This window comes from Atractosteus spatula, chromosome 5, assembly GCF_055471065.1.
Source record: "Atractosteus spatula isolate fAtrSpa1 chromosome 5, fAtrSpa1.hap1, whole genome shotgun sequence".
Lineage (NCBI taxonomy): Eukaryota > Metazoa > Chordata > Actinopteri > Semionotiformes > Lepisosteidae > Atractosteus > Atractosteus spatula.
In genome coordinates this window covers 61,163,042-61,178,885 of record NC_142710.1, presented here as the reverse complement: position 1 = coordinate 61,178,885, position 15,844 = coordinate 61,163,042, and the positions used below count along the sequence as shown (strand labels likewise).

Genomic DNA, 15,844 nt, shown 5'->3' with positions numbered 1-15,844 from the left:
CATAAGACTCACATTTTCGAATTTTATCGTCTATTTTGTACATTTGCACAATGTGTTATTTTTTTTTATTTACTATACTTCATTCAGAGGACGGGATATTTAAAACGTATTATGCAATTATCTTTATTAGCTTCTAGAGCCAAGTTAAGTTCTTTTGCTTTCCCTTCCCGCGTTTTTCTGAAATCACTTGGCGAGTAGTATTACACACGCCCAATATATACAACAGCAACTGAACTCCCCTCCCAGTACTTCTGAGGAATGCAGTGCTATGGGCTCATATTCACCAGCTTACTGCCGCTCACGGCTCTGATGCTAGCTATTTAAAGAGACAGCTTGACTCGCTGTGCTTTCTTTTTTTCCTGTCGGCTTCGGGGGGGAAAATAAAATACAGTTACATTGCTAACGGTTGGTTTAGACGTGTGGAATCCACACGAGGCTTTTGTTCGCCAGCACACCCCTCTCAAGCAAACGAAGGAGCCGAACTCTGTGCCACGTTTTACGCTCAAACGCGAGGGAGCATCGCGCCACTTGTCAGGTTTCCCCGCTCAGGCCGCTTATTCCAACCGGCCCACACGCGTGTCGATCGAGTGGACTGTGCCGTTTCCCACGCCTCGCCGAGTCCCTCCACCCTGTCTCTTCGACAAAGCACGCGGTGCCGGCGATGCGAAACCGCAGGCAGTCGCTCGGATCTCCGCGCACAGTAGCTGCGGGGAGCGCCCACGGCGCGACGGATCCCGGAGTGGGCGGATCGACTCCGCTGTGTCGCGTTTTTGACAACCGCCAAGCAAGCGCGCACGCACTTTTTGACCACTTGTACTAGATTACACGTGTCAAAGACAGCTTATTCTGAGTAATGAACCCGTTCAAAGACGGGTGGCGGGGTTTTGAGGCAGTGAAACTCGCGTAATCCGAAAATGGTTTAAATTCTGAATTGTTACAGAGGCAGGAGCCAAACAAGGGCAGCAGGTGTTACAGTATGCGTGCCGGAGTGGAACATGTAACCGGTTCTGCCATATGCATATGCATTACTTTGAGTTTGTTTTTATTTCTGCAAGAAGTGATGATCCACCGCTGTATTTCTTACGAAACCCAGTTTTGAAATGCACACTAGTAGCCCATTCTTTCTGGTCCCCAGGTCTTTTGCTACGACTCATCGCTGTTTTGACAGCTGGAGACGTCTGAACAATTAAAGACGTGCTGCTACAGATTCCGTTCATATATCTGCAATGGTGAAAAAAATATCTAAAGGCTATAGGAAAATAAAGAGATACCTGTTTATTCAAAACCTACTGTAAGTTTGGCTTTGTAGACTCCCACGTGAGCGGTTTAATTATTGCTCAGGTTTGGGATAAATGAACCCAGGCTCAAGTTGCCTTTTTTAAAGCTACTTTTAAAGAAACAGATGGCTGCGATGAAGAAGCAGAATAATGCGTTATATTCTTTTCTGTGGTCTAACTTTCTATTGCAGTGAACCGAAAACGATGAACACATAAAATAGAAAAGGAAAGCGCACGGGAGCAACCAGCAAGTTGCTGCGCCTGTTGTAACCAACTTCAAACCTGGATACTGTTTCTTTAAAAGCTCCACTCAACGCTCCTCCTTCCTCCGTGACACAGCTGTCAGCAAAACCCTTTTAATTCGGACTGTCAGAGAGTGGTTGCAGGAAATGACAAACTGGAGGGAGGTTGAGCAGAATGGTTAACATGCTGAAATAATGATCTGTACAATAAATCCAAAATCCTTATTCCGTCATATGCAGTACAGTTAAGTTCACATACCACGGGAAGAGTGCAAGCTTTAACATCACATGGACAGCAACATTACAAAACGATAGAACAAAAAAAAAAGGATTGCATCCTCCTGCTTCAGGGAAGAAATTCAAATATTCTTTATGGTTTTTGCAATACTGTAGCTTCGTGATCACACGAAGTTCCCCCCTCAGTCTAGTACAACTACTGCTGCTCGATTTGAGGACGACCACTACCGCGCGTGGTTCTCTTCCAGGGGGCCACCTCGCTGTCATCTGCCCCTAATTTTTTTTTTTTATTTGCAAATAACAAGCCTGCATATATTTCCCTCATGAAAAATAATCTTTGGAGCGGTTCCCGGGACATGACCACGATGATGCCGAGCAAAAGCGTGGAATGGCTGCAAGAGGAGCTGGAAGCCGGCGGGGGCTCGCTGCTCGTCCTGGATTGTCGATCCCACGAGCTCTTCGAGTCGTCTCACATCGAGACAGCAATCAATTTGGCTATCCCGGGGCTGATGCTGCGGAGGCTCAAGAAGGGGAATTTGCCGATCCGGTCCATCATCCCCAACAACGAGGATAAGGAAAAGTTCGTGAAGCGGTGCAAGACGGACACTGTGGTTCTGTACGACGAGGCCACTTCTGACTGGCAGGAAAATGGATCGGCAAGCTCTGTTCTTGGGCTACTTCTGCAGAAACTCAGGGACGACGGGTGCAAGGCTTATTACTTGGAGGGTAAGACGCCAGTATTATTCTTCATGTTAACTCTGTCACGAAAGCCCACTCGAGTTTGAGAGTAGTGCACTTTCGGCGCCTTATCTCGGGCACTGAATGGACTATTTTAAGTATGCATACTAAGTTTGTCCCAGTTTTAAAAAGACCAAATTGAGTTACAGAAACATATTTGATATGTGCTTTAAACACATCCATACTGAAGGATCCCCACTTCTTAACCGTATTCACGAGGTTTACAGTCGTAAAAAAAGACGTATGTCATTGCAGATGTAAGCCTGGATTCAGTTTATTGCTAGGCGATATGTCAAGACAGTTTTTGATTTTGAGTTTCGTTTTTGTCTACATTAAAAATTATTAAGTGTTCTGGCAAGTAATGGGTTCAGGTAATGTGGCTGGCAGGTCTGTAAGGCAAGGAGAACCGTCCCTGAGTCGTTAAATTTGTGAATGCGGTAAAACTTAAACGGAGTTCGAGGTTTCGTAGCAAGCAATTTCTTAAGGGTCAAAACAGTTAATTTAGGACACTGACTAGTAAGCTATGATTTCTTACATGATGTTGAACGATGCATTTTATATAAAAAATTAAGCAAAGCTTTTAGTTAGTTATAGGTGTTCAAAACCTGTTTAAAGGATCTCTACTTGGCGTCTGATTTGTATTCTGCACTCTAGAAACGAAACAAAATAGCCGTGCTTAGAGGTCTTAAATGTGTATATTAAAAACATAAAAAGTAACATTTTTCCAGATGTTTTAAATTGTACATTAAAAACTACTTTTCACTGTCAGAACTAAAAATAAGTGTTGAAACATTTGAATGTTTTGCAAAGATTATATTTTTAAAATACTGTTACGTTGCGAAAACCAAAATCTATATATGATATAAGCTTTATTCCTGTTATATTTAAAAGTGATGCCACTGGAATGTTTTGGTAACTTTTGAGTTTAGACAATTGAAGTGTTTTCATAATTATTTAAAATATTTTTCAAGCAACACTTCTCGACGAGGGCTTTGCAAAACGTGGGATTTAAACATGAGAATTTTAAATCGTTAATCTTAATATCGGAAATTACATCGTGAAATTAATTAGTGTTGAAACTAAGCAAGTCCTTATCCTTAACTTATTTTTTTTATTTTAAATACACTTGATCAAAATTGTAATCCAAACTTTGTGAAAGAATGTGAGTGACCAAGATGAAGATGTTTTCAATTAAAATTCCAAAATGGCTCCGCCATGTTGTCTTCCTTTAGGAAAAAAGCCATGTTTTTCATGAATGGACAGAGACAGATACTTAACTCTAATCTTAAATAATCAAATACAAAACATAGCACTGAAAATTAAATTTAAACAACTATTCCATTTATACCGCTTGTCGATAAAGAGATTATATTGATCTTCCGTGATTTTTGAAAAAGCGGTAACAGTTTTTTTATAGGTGACTTCCTTGTCATTCACAAAATAGCACCCGGTCATTCAGAAGCTTTTTCTATGTCTTAGGCATCGAAATAAGATTGTAAAATTACATAGACGTTGTGAGCATCATTAAAATTGGAATTTGTGCTTAATATAGAAAAATAGTTATGCACCAAGAGTTGTAAAGAATGAAAACCTTCAAGGTTGAGTTAGAAATGAAAAGCAAAGCCTCATATCCGTTCCATTATAAGTCTGTATAGTAAATTTTCATTTCCTGGTATTTCTTTCTTTCCAAGAAGCAGATATCATAAGCAATGTGTACACCTGATTCTGCACAGGCTTACTGCTTTCATCTCTGTACCAAATAAGTGTTTTTAAAGAATAAGCTCTGACAGAGAAATTCAGTTACACTCTTAAGTTCTATAAATAGTCCCCAAAATGTCACTTCCAGATATCTCTTAAAGTGCCTCTCATTTCTAAGCAGCAACTGAAACAATACAGAGGTTGGACGTTTTTGTTTTACAGAAATATCAGAAACAATTTTAAAAACATGTTAGCAGGGTGTACTTTGGAAATAAAATATGTACATGGGTATTGTGTGTAATCCCATTGTTTTACTGGAAAATATACTTTTTTTCTAAGTATTTTGAAAGTCAGTTAAAATGGCCTAAATTACACTGAAAATTGTTGAAAAACCTGTATTCTGTTTATTTAGCTGTTCATGTGCATGTGATTATAGGTGGATTCAACAAGTTTCAGATGGAGTACGCGGAGCACTGCGAGACCAATCTGGACAGCTCATGCCCCAGCAGTTCCCCCCCTGTATCTGTGCTTGGTCTGGGAGGACTACGGATCAGCTCCGATTGCTCCGATGGGGAATCGGACAGGGAGCCCAGCAGTGCTACTGAGTCAGAGGGAAGCCCTTTGCCTAACAACCAACCTGCCTTTCCTGTTCAGATTCTTCCCTACCTTTATCTGGGCTGTGCCAAAGACTCTACTAACTTGGACGTGCTGGGCAAGTACAATATTAAGTACATACTGAATGTGACACCCAACCTCCCCAACATGTTTGAGCACGACGGTGAATTCAAGTACAAACAGATCCCCATCTCGGATCACTGGAGCCAAAATCTTTCACAGTTCTTTCCAGAGGCCATTTCTTTCATTGGTAAGTGGCCTAGCTTTTTGAGGTACTAGGGACCTGCATGCCAGAGCCATAACCTTTAATCTCAAAACATTCTTTTTCTTCTTTGCTCTTAGAGTACTAAGAAATTACCCTATTTTTTTGCATGTTATTTCTCAGGTTTCGGATAGGAGGCGCTCAACATTTTTTTTTATCAGGTTTCTTTCAAGTAATAGCTGGAGGACACTAATCTTTCCTCTCAGAAGTATAAACATGGCTACACTCTAATGAGCCTGGTTTTGCAATAGGAGATTAATGTTGTAATTTTCTGTAATTTGAAAAAGTATTGTTTAGAAATGTCATTGCAGCTAAACTTCTGCTGTTCCTGTATGAGTCCTCAAAATTGTTTACATTGCACAGCACACAAGCACCCTTTGTAGTTTTTCAATTTTAGTTATCTGTTAAAAGAATAGGAGTGTTTCTTCTTGCATTTATTACAATTTAAAGTAAAAATTGCTGATTTCTGCTTTGTGTTGTTTTAGTTTGAGTTCACTGTATGGGGTTTGCAACATACAGTACACCTTCTGTATTAACAAGACAAGTAGCCATCTTGTTAAGATCACATGCATTTGGAGTGCTGCACTGAGAAAAGAAGGAAACTTTGAATTAATTTGTGTTGTGATTTTAGTTTGATCCCTGTGTGTTCCTTTTCAAATGTCTTCACATTACACAAAAACAACTGCATATTGGGAGAAAGTAAAGTATAAAAATCTTGTTTTATATCAAGATTACTCATCAGTTCCGTCTCAGGAATGACCACATTCATCTGTACTGCTTTTACTGCTATCTGATAATCCTGGACCTCTTTAGAGGATAATTTTACAACAGGCTAAAGCAATGAGGACTTATGATTTGCGACAACAGCCTTTCCATTTACTCAGACATCTGAGGAAATTTGCTAGGGGCAGATAGTAGAATCTTCTTGGTGGATGCTGATGAGACTGGTCATTTTTCAGTATCTGGAGTGTCCATATTTAATATGGTTGTAGTATGTAGTTTCTTGGCAGTGCATAGTCACCTGCTGTTGTGATACTTGACTTGATCCTTTTGTCCTTCAATATTCCAGAAAGTTAATTCATGTGTGTCATACCATTCTCTCCTCTCCATCAACTTAATGGGATCTGAGGGCTTCTAGTATCTGTTGTCCCCACTGAGAATCTCCTTCCATTCATTCCCTAGGAAAACAAGAACTGAATAAAAGCTGCATAAAGCTTAACTGTTGTAATCAGGGTAGCACTGCAATTAGAGCAGAAGTTTGTAGACAGTGGTGGTTATTAAATGTCTCTTTTTTACTTAATCTAGAAATTAAGACAACTAAGACCGACGTCAAAGTTCTCAATGAGGTGTCGACCTATTTTGGTAACTGTGGTTGGAAACAAACAAATGCCTAAGAAACAAAGTGTTTTGCTCACGGTAGGCAGTGGAAAAAGCAAACAATTGCATTTTTATATACCTGTACATTACTGATGTACTTATTATTGCATGGAGTAGGTATCAAGGGACTGTATGTGTTCGTATTTAATGAATAGAAAACAGGGTACAGATAAGGGGATGAATGTTCCAATTGAGGCAATATAAGGAGTGGAGTACCTCAGGGATCTGTATTAGGATCACTGCTATTCCTAATTTCTGTCAATAAACTAAATTTGGATAAAGAATTACTTTTTCAAATGATACCAAATAGGAAGGTTCACAAACACAGTGGAAACTGCAAAGGAGGTTCAAAATGGTTTACATACAATTCCGAACAAGTGCAGAAATCTGGCAAATGGCATTTAACGTAGACAGATGAAGTATGATTTGCAGGGAGATAAACTACAAAAACGAAGAAGGGAGAAGCAACATCTGAAAAAGCCTTTGATATTTCTTGCCACATCATTTATGTCTTCTACCCAATAAGGTGAAGACAAAGAGACAGTATGTCGTATAGAAACAGTATGATATTTCTAGGGAGGTTAAGATTGTACAATGCACTCATAAAACTTGATTTGTAATATTATGGAGAGTTAGTCAGCATTGAACACAATATACTGTATACTGCTGCTCTGGACTGATGAGTTAAAAGAACTGAAGCATTGTAGTTTTGAAAAGAGAAGATACCTAAGGTTGCTAAAGATTAGCAAAGAATCCACTTTTTAGTCTATTCTTTTACCCTTTTTAGTTGCAGTTAGCCTCAGAACGCCATCCTATGTAAACGCTATAAGTCTTTCTGTGTTTATTACATGTTTGTGAAACAGTATTCTCTTCATTATGAGCATTGCTAATCTGTATATGACTGAACTGCGAAGCATATTCCTTGCAGAATTCCCGTGCTTATTACCGTTTTAATTGTGATTAAGTAGCATAATGATCACTTTATTTGCTTCTGAACTGCTGCACTCTTGTCACGGCCAAACCAGTCATGTGGGCGAGCTCACTGGTTCTTATTCAGTGCACTACATATTTACACTGGATCTGCAGACATTGGGGATGTGGTCTTAAGGTGCTAATCCACGGATTAAATAGAAGAGGTCCAATTTCAGAATGTGATATCTGTTTACATTTGTTGTAAATTATATTTATAAGCCTGATAATGTGCACTACAACAAGATTGGAGTTTGACTAAACTATCTGTTAATTACATTTTAAGCGATAAAATGCACAGGCAAAAAACATGAAGCTTTCAGTGCAACATGGGAGTCACACTGCAAAATCATTTTTGAAATAATTACATCTTAGAATATATATTTTTTTAATTTTACCGTACTTTCACAGTTATCTCCAAAATGGGGGGGAAAAAAAGGCAGTTTATTACAAGTGTCATCATGAAGCTTTTTTAGTATTGTCTTATTTCAGGAAGTAATGCTTCCGCTTTCTGCGGCTTACGTGGGTTAACAGACAGAGCGCTGTTTCACAACACATCCTGTCCTGAGCCACATTTCTTCTGTTCAGTTTGTTTATTCAGAAAACAAACCTTGAGAGCTTGCAGAGCAGGATGGCTCTTCTTCTCCTTTTCATTTCAGAGCAATCCAATTCCCTTGGCCTTGCAGACCACAGCCCTGCCGGTGAAGACTCATGGGCACGGCCAGCTGTTGTGGTATTGTCACTGGTGGCAGTTCATTTACTGTCTCATAGTGAGAGAGGATCGAATACAGGGACATCTGAACACGTCTTAGGAATAGATCCTTATTATATATCCTAGACCCATCACCCTTTCCAAAGTTTGGTAGGAAAAAAACCCTACCAATATTACCTGCTGTGGATTAGGGATGGAAGTGTTTCGTGACAGGGGAGTTACTGACATAAGAAATATGAATTTGTTTCCACATAGTTGCTATTGCACTAGCCATAGAAATATCTACTTTTTCAGCAATAAGCCCTGCTACATTACAGCTGGAAATCTTTGTATTTCATCCTCCTGTCATTTTCTGTAGACCTTCAGTTTTTTGGGGACTTTAATGAATACTGTTTGTTTAAACAGTGAAAATGAGTCTTTCTCTGTACAATGGGGTTAGAAATATTTTTTTTGCTTTTCTGTATATTCAGCGCAATGTTGGTTTACACAAAGGGACACTGTTACAGGAAAAAAGACCTCTGGAAAGGTCAAGTCAGTAGGGGGAAGCCTCTACTATTGTAGGAATATTTCAGATTCGTTTGACATTTCGGTATGTGGGACTAAGTTTCTAGCTCACCATTGAAACTAAACATGCAATGTTTGTAACATTCAGTGCTGCAAATTAAAGTGAAATGCCAGATTCTGTTCAAGAGTGCATTGACAAATGAAGTCCCAAATTAAAGAACAATCAAATCTGTTGGTTTTAAAAGGTTTTTGCACTGAACTTGGTGAGTGACAAGCGATTGTTGCATCTGGGATTCATAACTTAATTTTCACATCTTGAAAACACTGAGATGTCAATTTTTTCCTTTCTCTACCAAACATCCATATTGTTCTTTCAAAATCTACAGATGATCTTTTTTATCAGCAGTACAATCATTTTGAAGCTGTTACAGTTCCTCTATTATATAATTTTAAACAAAACCAATATTTTGTATATAAAATGATGGAGAGTGATATTTTCTTTATGCAGTAGAAGATGGTATTACTTATTCAAAGAAATTACTTGGCTACTTTTATTACTGCATTGGGAATGAACCCCATTTGGCTCTTTGAATTTTTCATTCAAGAACAGAGACTCATTTTGAGGGTAGAAACTCACTGTAATCATATTTCTGCTGACCCCTAGAGGAGAGTATTAACAGTGATTGGTTTGCTTGCCAACCAGTCCAAAGGAAAAGAGGACTTGAGTGTATCAAATCAATTGTCGCCTCACTGCTTGACGCAAGAGGTCATCTAATATTTCCGAAAAACCCTCTCTGAACAGCTAACGAGGTTAATGCAGATGAACCTGAAGGTGTGAAGTATTGCTCAGGATTCTTATTCTGGATACATTTCATCATTACCTTAACTGAAAACCAACAGAAGAAATGTATGATAAAATGCACAGCTAAACAGGTCATCAATCATGGAAATCTTCAAAAAGTGCAAAGTTTTTGAACCACTGGTAGTGCAAACGAATTTGTGTGTTTTTAAAATTTAGATCAAGCAAATTCCAGTACAAATCTGAATTTAAACATACCGTAATACAGAGCCAAACAAAACTCCACAAGATATCCACATTATAAGATCAAGGTGTTCTTTTGAGGTTTGAAAATTGAGATTGGAGAGGACTGTTCTGTGATATTTCACACAGATGTGCTCATATCAGCTTGGGGTAAAAAGAGTGAGCAGCTGGGTAGGGCTCATATCCACATTTCCTGATGCATGGTTTAATAATATCTTTAATAGTCCAAACCGCTGGGGCCTTCTGAAAGGGGTCTGCAGAGCTGAATCTCCACAGGGTATCCTGCAAAATCTATCAAGCAGAGAAAAAATGCTTTCTGGCCAGGAAAAAAAAAACTGTTGCCATTTGAGAATATCATTGTAAGGCAACTTCATATAGTTTATTTCCGTCACAGTGGCTTAAGATTCCTGAAAACTATCCTATCAAAGCAATTATATCTGAAGCTTTTTTTTTTACACAGGCCTAGACTGGTTAATTGACAACAACTGTTTAAGCATTTAGCTCAGATTCAATCTTAGAAGAAAACAGTTCCCTGTATGATGAATGTTTTGTGTAACATGTGCTTGGTTTAGCATTTCAAATAGATTATCCATGCTCTGGGTTTGCACAGGGAAATATCTAGCTAATCCATGCATTTCTCCCTGCGTGCTTTCCGTCTCCTTGCGTACTTTGGGCTTGCTCTTTGGCTCTCTCTCTCTCTTCTGCTTCACTTGCGTAGGAAAAGAAAGCATTGAGCCGTGTGGTGTATTCATGTACTTAGCATTAATGGCAGGAAATGGAGGATTACCTCGCCCACTGATGGTAAAACTTTTTTTTTAGAAAATGTGGCCACTGTGTCAAATTAAAGGCAAGATTAATTCTGTAGCAAGAGGAGGAAAATGCAGAGAGTAAGCACTGCAAAAACATCCTGTTTTACCCTGAGTCTGTTTTTTCTCCCTCTGAGTGGAGGTCTCTCTGGTCCATACCATGTCTGTGTTTTAATAGTCTAAACCTCACCGCTCTTTCCCTTACTCAGGTCATATTTAGCTAAAAGACCCATAACCACAGAGCCCACAACTGTTCAGCACAGATGTTTGTAAAATCAGGATTACTGTCCACGGGCTTAAAACAAACAAAGGAGGATAAAGTTTTAAAGGCTTCTCTTTAGGCCTTCATCGTTTTTACCAGGAGGACAGAATCACAGTTTGTATTTTTGGTTTTTATGGAAATGTGATAGCTATCCCTACATTCCCCAACCCTTGACTTTTATCATTTGGTATTAACCCCTTACAAAATACACTTAAAATTCAGTATAACTTTAGAGTGTGCTGGTTTGTTTTGTGGTTAGAATGGATCTGAGACTAATTTTAGTGAGGCAACCTAGATGGATAAAAAAAGATATGACAAGTCATTCTGTTATCCACAAAGGAAATCAATACAAAAAAATAAAGTGTGAAGTTGGTTTTATATCTCTCATGAACAGAGAGGTATAACACTGGCATTTCAAACCAAATGTTGAAATGACCATTGAGTGCTAAAAAAGTAGATCAGTATACTCCACCCTCAGTATACAAAAAGTATTTTTCAGCTCAGTGTGCTGTAAAATGACAGCTGTTAAAGTCCTGGCAGGTTCTGTACCTCTTTACAAAATATAGTAGCTTCAGACTAAGTAATTTTCTTATTGCTTATTCACAGGACCTAATTACCATCCTCACTGAAGTCTTTGATCTGAGTATTGCAGTTATGCTCAGGATCTGTGCTTCACCATCTAGAGCCAACTGAATGTGCTAGATTGGGAGAAAGAATACATCTTTCCTTATCTGGTTATATTGTTCTCTGTATGCCTCCATGCTGTTGGTATTAATCAGAAGCTTTCACGCAAAACGTGTCTTTCTCAGTGCGTCCACTTAATTTTCTGAGCAGTTACAGCAGTTTTTTATAAACTTATTTCATCTGGATGTGTTAGACAAAAGTTTTTCCAGCAGTGCCACTGGGTGAAAGGAATTTAAGTAGATGTGTGCCTTCAATACAGTCTTATGGCCACATCTGTTTTTCCATTTAAATTTGCAGTGAAATGAATGAATTTTAAAATATGAGTAGATTGAATTTGTATTCACTGAGTGCAGTTATTCCTCCCAGTATTTAACCATTAAATATGAACATTAAACTGAAATTGAAACAGTGGGAGAACAGAATTTTGGTTTCAGTCCTAATTTTTCAAATTCTTGGTAAGATTTGTGGTACTATTTCCTTTTAAATCATGTGCAGAAAACTAATTTTTTACCATTTTAAGAGGAACGAGTTTAATTGAAACAGTCCTGAATTCAGTTTTATGCCATTAGGATTATAGAACCTGACTTTATAATTTGGAGACTCTTATTTTGGAACATAATCGAGGAGAAAAATAAAATCTCCCCCTCAGGCTGACAATGCCTCTGAGGAAAATAACAGCTGACCTCAATCTTTAAAGATGCAGTGAAAATCTTTTTTGAAAATTTGCTGCTGTCAGATGAGGGGAAGCTGAGGGAGGCACTTACCTACGATTAACACTAATGGTACAGTGCACAGAGAGACAACCTGTGCAACCTGTTACATTCAGTGTTTAAATAATATATAACATCTATAAATGTGTAGTGATCACAGAAAGGAAATGTTTAAAATATTGCACAGTGAAAGGAGAACTCATGGTTAATTTCACAGTTCGGTTTGGCTGTAAGCGTCTTCATTTGAACAGAAACTCATGCGGATATTCTTTGGTTATAATACATGATAATGCTGTATGGGTAGTTGCTTATTTTTGCCACCCTTGCAAAGCCTTTGTTTTCTTCTGGTTGTTGAACGGTGTAGAGGTTGGAAATGCTTTGTTGTTCAAGTCATAATAAAACTGTTTGACAACAAAGCTGTTCTTTTTGTTTTGCAGATGAGGCTCGTTCTCAAAAGTGTGGTATTCTGGTGCACTGCCTCGCTGGGATCAGCCGTTCGGTGACTGTCACGGTGGCCTATCTGATGCAGAAGCTGAACCTGTCCCTGAACGATGCCTATGACTTCGTAAAGCGGAAAAAGTCGAACATCTCGCCCAACTTCAACTTCATGGGCCAGCTCTTGGACTTTGAGAGGACTCTGGGGCTGAACAGCCCCTGTGATAACCGGTCACCCAATGACCAGCTCTACTTCACGACACCGACCAATCACAATGTGTTCCAGCTCGACACGCTGGAGTCTACATGAAGATCAGGAATTGGGTGGGCATCTACCCTTTGAGATTGAATGTTTTTCTCATCTCCTAAAGCATTTCAAACATGTTACCAGGCCATCTTGGTGCATACCATGGGATGGGCCAACGAGATGTCTCTAAGACTGCTGCTCAGAGGGCGTTCACTTGCTATCTGTAGATGCTGTGCCACAACTTAAGATGATTGAGAAGTGGCACCTCTTGCCTTTAGCCAGGACTGTTGTTTTATTCTAAAAAAGGAAGTATTAGACTGGAAAGAAATGCTACACAGAGAAAGAGAAACAGAGATCTGCAGCGCTTCTTAAGTTATCTGTCAAGGATATTAGATAGCACTTGACCTCTTGACATAGAAGGTGCCAATGTGATGGTTGGAGTTTACTGTCAGAGGTTATCTCACTCTACTGAATGTAGAGTACATGGATTTGATTATATACATACATTTATATATATATAAATAAATATTGACTTTTTCAAAAAGCAAAGAAGACGACAAAATTGCAAAATAGAATCCTGGATTGTAACTCAAGAAAACAAACCAACAAAAAAGAACTTTGTGATTTTCTGATTGTTTTTTTTTCTATGTTTGTAATGACCTAATGCAGTTTGCACAGTGGTGAAGCCTTTCACATCTTGGCACTTAAAACTGGTACTCCACAAAAGATAAAGAGACGTTCAGTTGTCCTCCGGCCTGCCAGTTCAAGGCTGTGATCATCCCCTGCAGCTGGAGTGTCAGAACAGGCTGGACTGGCAGAGAGGGGATGCACTTACTTAAAAGCTCATTGTTCCTTTAACTGCTTAGAAAAGGCGGACCTTTTTTCAAAGCTACAAGACACTCTTCCTTAAAGTGTTTTTCTGGGTGGACTCTGAGCGCCCGCATGCCTTGGTGATTAGAAATGTTGTTAGAACTGAGAAAGCTTTGCTCACTTCCAATAGTATGAAACGCAGGTAGTTCACAGGAGGAAATAGTGAGTGAAGGACTGGTGAGGGAGAAGAGGCAGGTGGGTATTACAAACACTCACTTTATTCAAAGGCAATGGAGAGAATGTTTCTTTTAATTTCTTTGCTGCTGCTCTTTCAAGGCCTGGGCTCTAAAGAGGAGAGAGGTAGGATACATGAAGTGAGCAGCACCGAGATTGTTAGTGAGGTGGTTTCTGGGAACAGATAAGTCAGGGAATGCATTCAGTGGAAGGATCAATGCTAGAGTGGGATTTGTGGCTTTAAGACAGCCTTATATGACCTTTTTTAGCATTTTGTAATGCTGACTGTTCAACACTATATTTGTATTTCACTTAAGACGTAGATGTTGAAAAGGAATATGTGCTTAAAATACTTTGTAAAGCAAAACATAGTAATAATGGACACCCACAAATTTCTTTGTAACGGGTCCTACACTGTTGTTTTTCTTATTCTCTGCAATACAATACACAAGTTTCCGCAGTATTTTTTAAACAATAGGCCTCGGGTTTTTCTATTTGTCTACTTTTGTACAAGAGTTCCAAGAAACACAGCTTGACTGTTTTGTCACTGAAGGAAAGCTTAATCTTGGGGTGTCCAACTCGTGTACCTGACATTTGAGAAGCAGATGTAGAAACAGGGAAATATTCTCCAAAAGGGTGTTAACATATAAAAACATGAGTGGCTTTATTTTAGTTTTTTTTGGAGTAATCCAAAGATCTCCGAGGAACTTCCAAATATTTAAGCAAATGACCAAATCCCCAGCTAGATTTCACCCCGTGGCCTTCAGCATGTTTTGTGCAGGTTTACAGCTTGCTCTGCGTAACTTAATCGTGCTGTGCTCCATGTTTGAGCTAACTGCTCTAGCCTGTTGAGAATGAGATGCCCAACAGTCAGCAGATGGCAATAAAAATGATTTGCTCACACCCCAGGATTAAAATTCATTTCAGGGAGGAGCTGCGTATTAAAATGAAAATAATATTTCGCATTTCCAGCTGCTTTCTTGAGGAGGAATGTCTGTCTTTTGTAATAATGTTAAGAGAAAATTAAAACGCGTTTTCTCTATTTGTAAAATGCCAGAGCACAGGAACGATTGTTTCTGTGGGATATCTTGTAGCTTCATCAGAGCAAGAGAGCGAGATGTGGGTTAAAGTGAATGAGCAAAGCCAGAGAAAAATGAACAAAAATTTATTTCTTACCTCACTGAGGAAATTTTCAGGGATTTTTTTGACAATGCATCTGCATCATGTTACAGCTTAATATAAATGTCAAATAGCTGTTTTTAATGTGCTGTATAAGTTTTTTTTGTTTTTTAAGATGCAATCTATACATGTGTATAAAAATGGGCTTGGTAACAGGGCAGTTCTACTTTCTGATTTATGAAGGATATAAAAATTGACCCTATATATTGTATAGTATATGAAACCAACACAAGACTTGTTTATACTGCAAATAAATATGGAATTATTTTTTCTGTAAACAATTGTTTTGTGGATTTTTTTCCCCATGTGTTAAAAAACATTTTGTGTAACACCTTATTTTATGGCTTACGTGAGACAAGGTTGTTATAGGATAATAAATTCTAAGAACTTTCATTCTTTCATTCTAAGAACAATTACCTTTTATTTTATGCCAGGAAAAGTGAATTGAGATAAATTGGCACATCAAAAAGAAATGTTGATAAAAATCTCAGAGCTTTGAATTGAATTACTGAACCTTAGCTTTTTTTTGTGGTTCCCACTGTGGGTAGAGCACTTTGTAGAGACTGGGGGGGATATATGTTAAAAATACAGCTCAGACATTGCATTTGAGTTCTTATTAAAAACGGATGCTCTAAAATGTATCCCCTGAACAGGAGAAACCTCAAATACAGGCATCAGTTCATGGTTTCTGACTGCGTGGGTCCATTTTTCTGTGCACTGTGTCTGGACAACCCCTCAGTAATGGTGGTGGTAGGTAACCACTACCCAGACTCTCAAAGAAGTGAAAGAGCCTGACCTTTTCTT

General features: G+C 38.7%; 1 protein-coding gene across 2 annotated transcripts; it reads left to right on the top strand.

Annotated features, from left to right (window-relative positions):
- The first annotated feature begins 1,657 nt into the window (after positions 1-1,657).
- dusp7 (dual specificity phosphatase 7) lies at positions 1,658-15,318 on the top strand. Of its 2 annotated transcripts, none has more exons than XM_088915692.1 (3): positions 1,658-2,482; positions 4,629-5,057; positions 12,573-15,318. In XM_088915692.1, exons 1-3 carry the CDS (start codon positions 2,080-2,082, stop codon positions 12,878-12,880), a joined length of 1,140 nt encoding a protein of 379 aa, XP_088771818.1. In that variant the 5' UTR covers positions 1,658-2,079; the 3' UTR covers positions 12,881-15,318. The 2 variants fall into 2 exon arrangements, with proteins under 2 accessions (XP_088771818.1, XP_088771819.1); XM_088915693.1 differs by having other exon boundaries at positions 1,662-2,482; positions 4,629-4,904.
- The last annotated feature ends 526 nt before the right edge of the window (positions 15,319-15,844 follow it).

What these genes read in the sequence shown, in the direction of transcription:
- dusp7 (XM_088915692.1), top strand. Translation starts at nt 2,080, where the DNA reads ATGAAAAATAATCTTTGGAGCGGTTCCCGGGACATGACCACGATGATG. An exon ending in CAAGGCTTATTACTTGGAGG is followed by an intron (nt 2,483 to 4,628) that starts GTAAGACGCCAG and finishes ATGTGATTATAG; the next exon opens with GTGGATTCAACAAGTTTCAG. An exon ending in AGAGGCCATTTCTTTCATTG is followed by an intron (nt 5,058 to 12,572) that starts GTAAGTGGCCTA and finishes TTTGTTTTGCAG; the next exon opens with ATGAGGCTCGTTCTCAAAAG.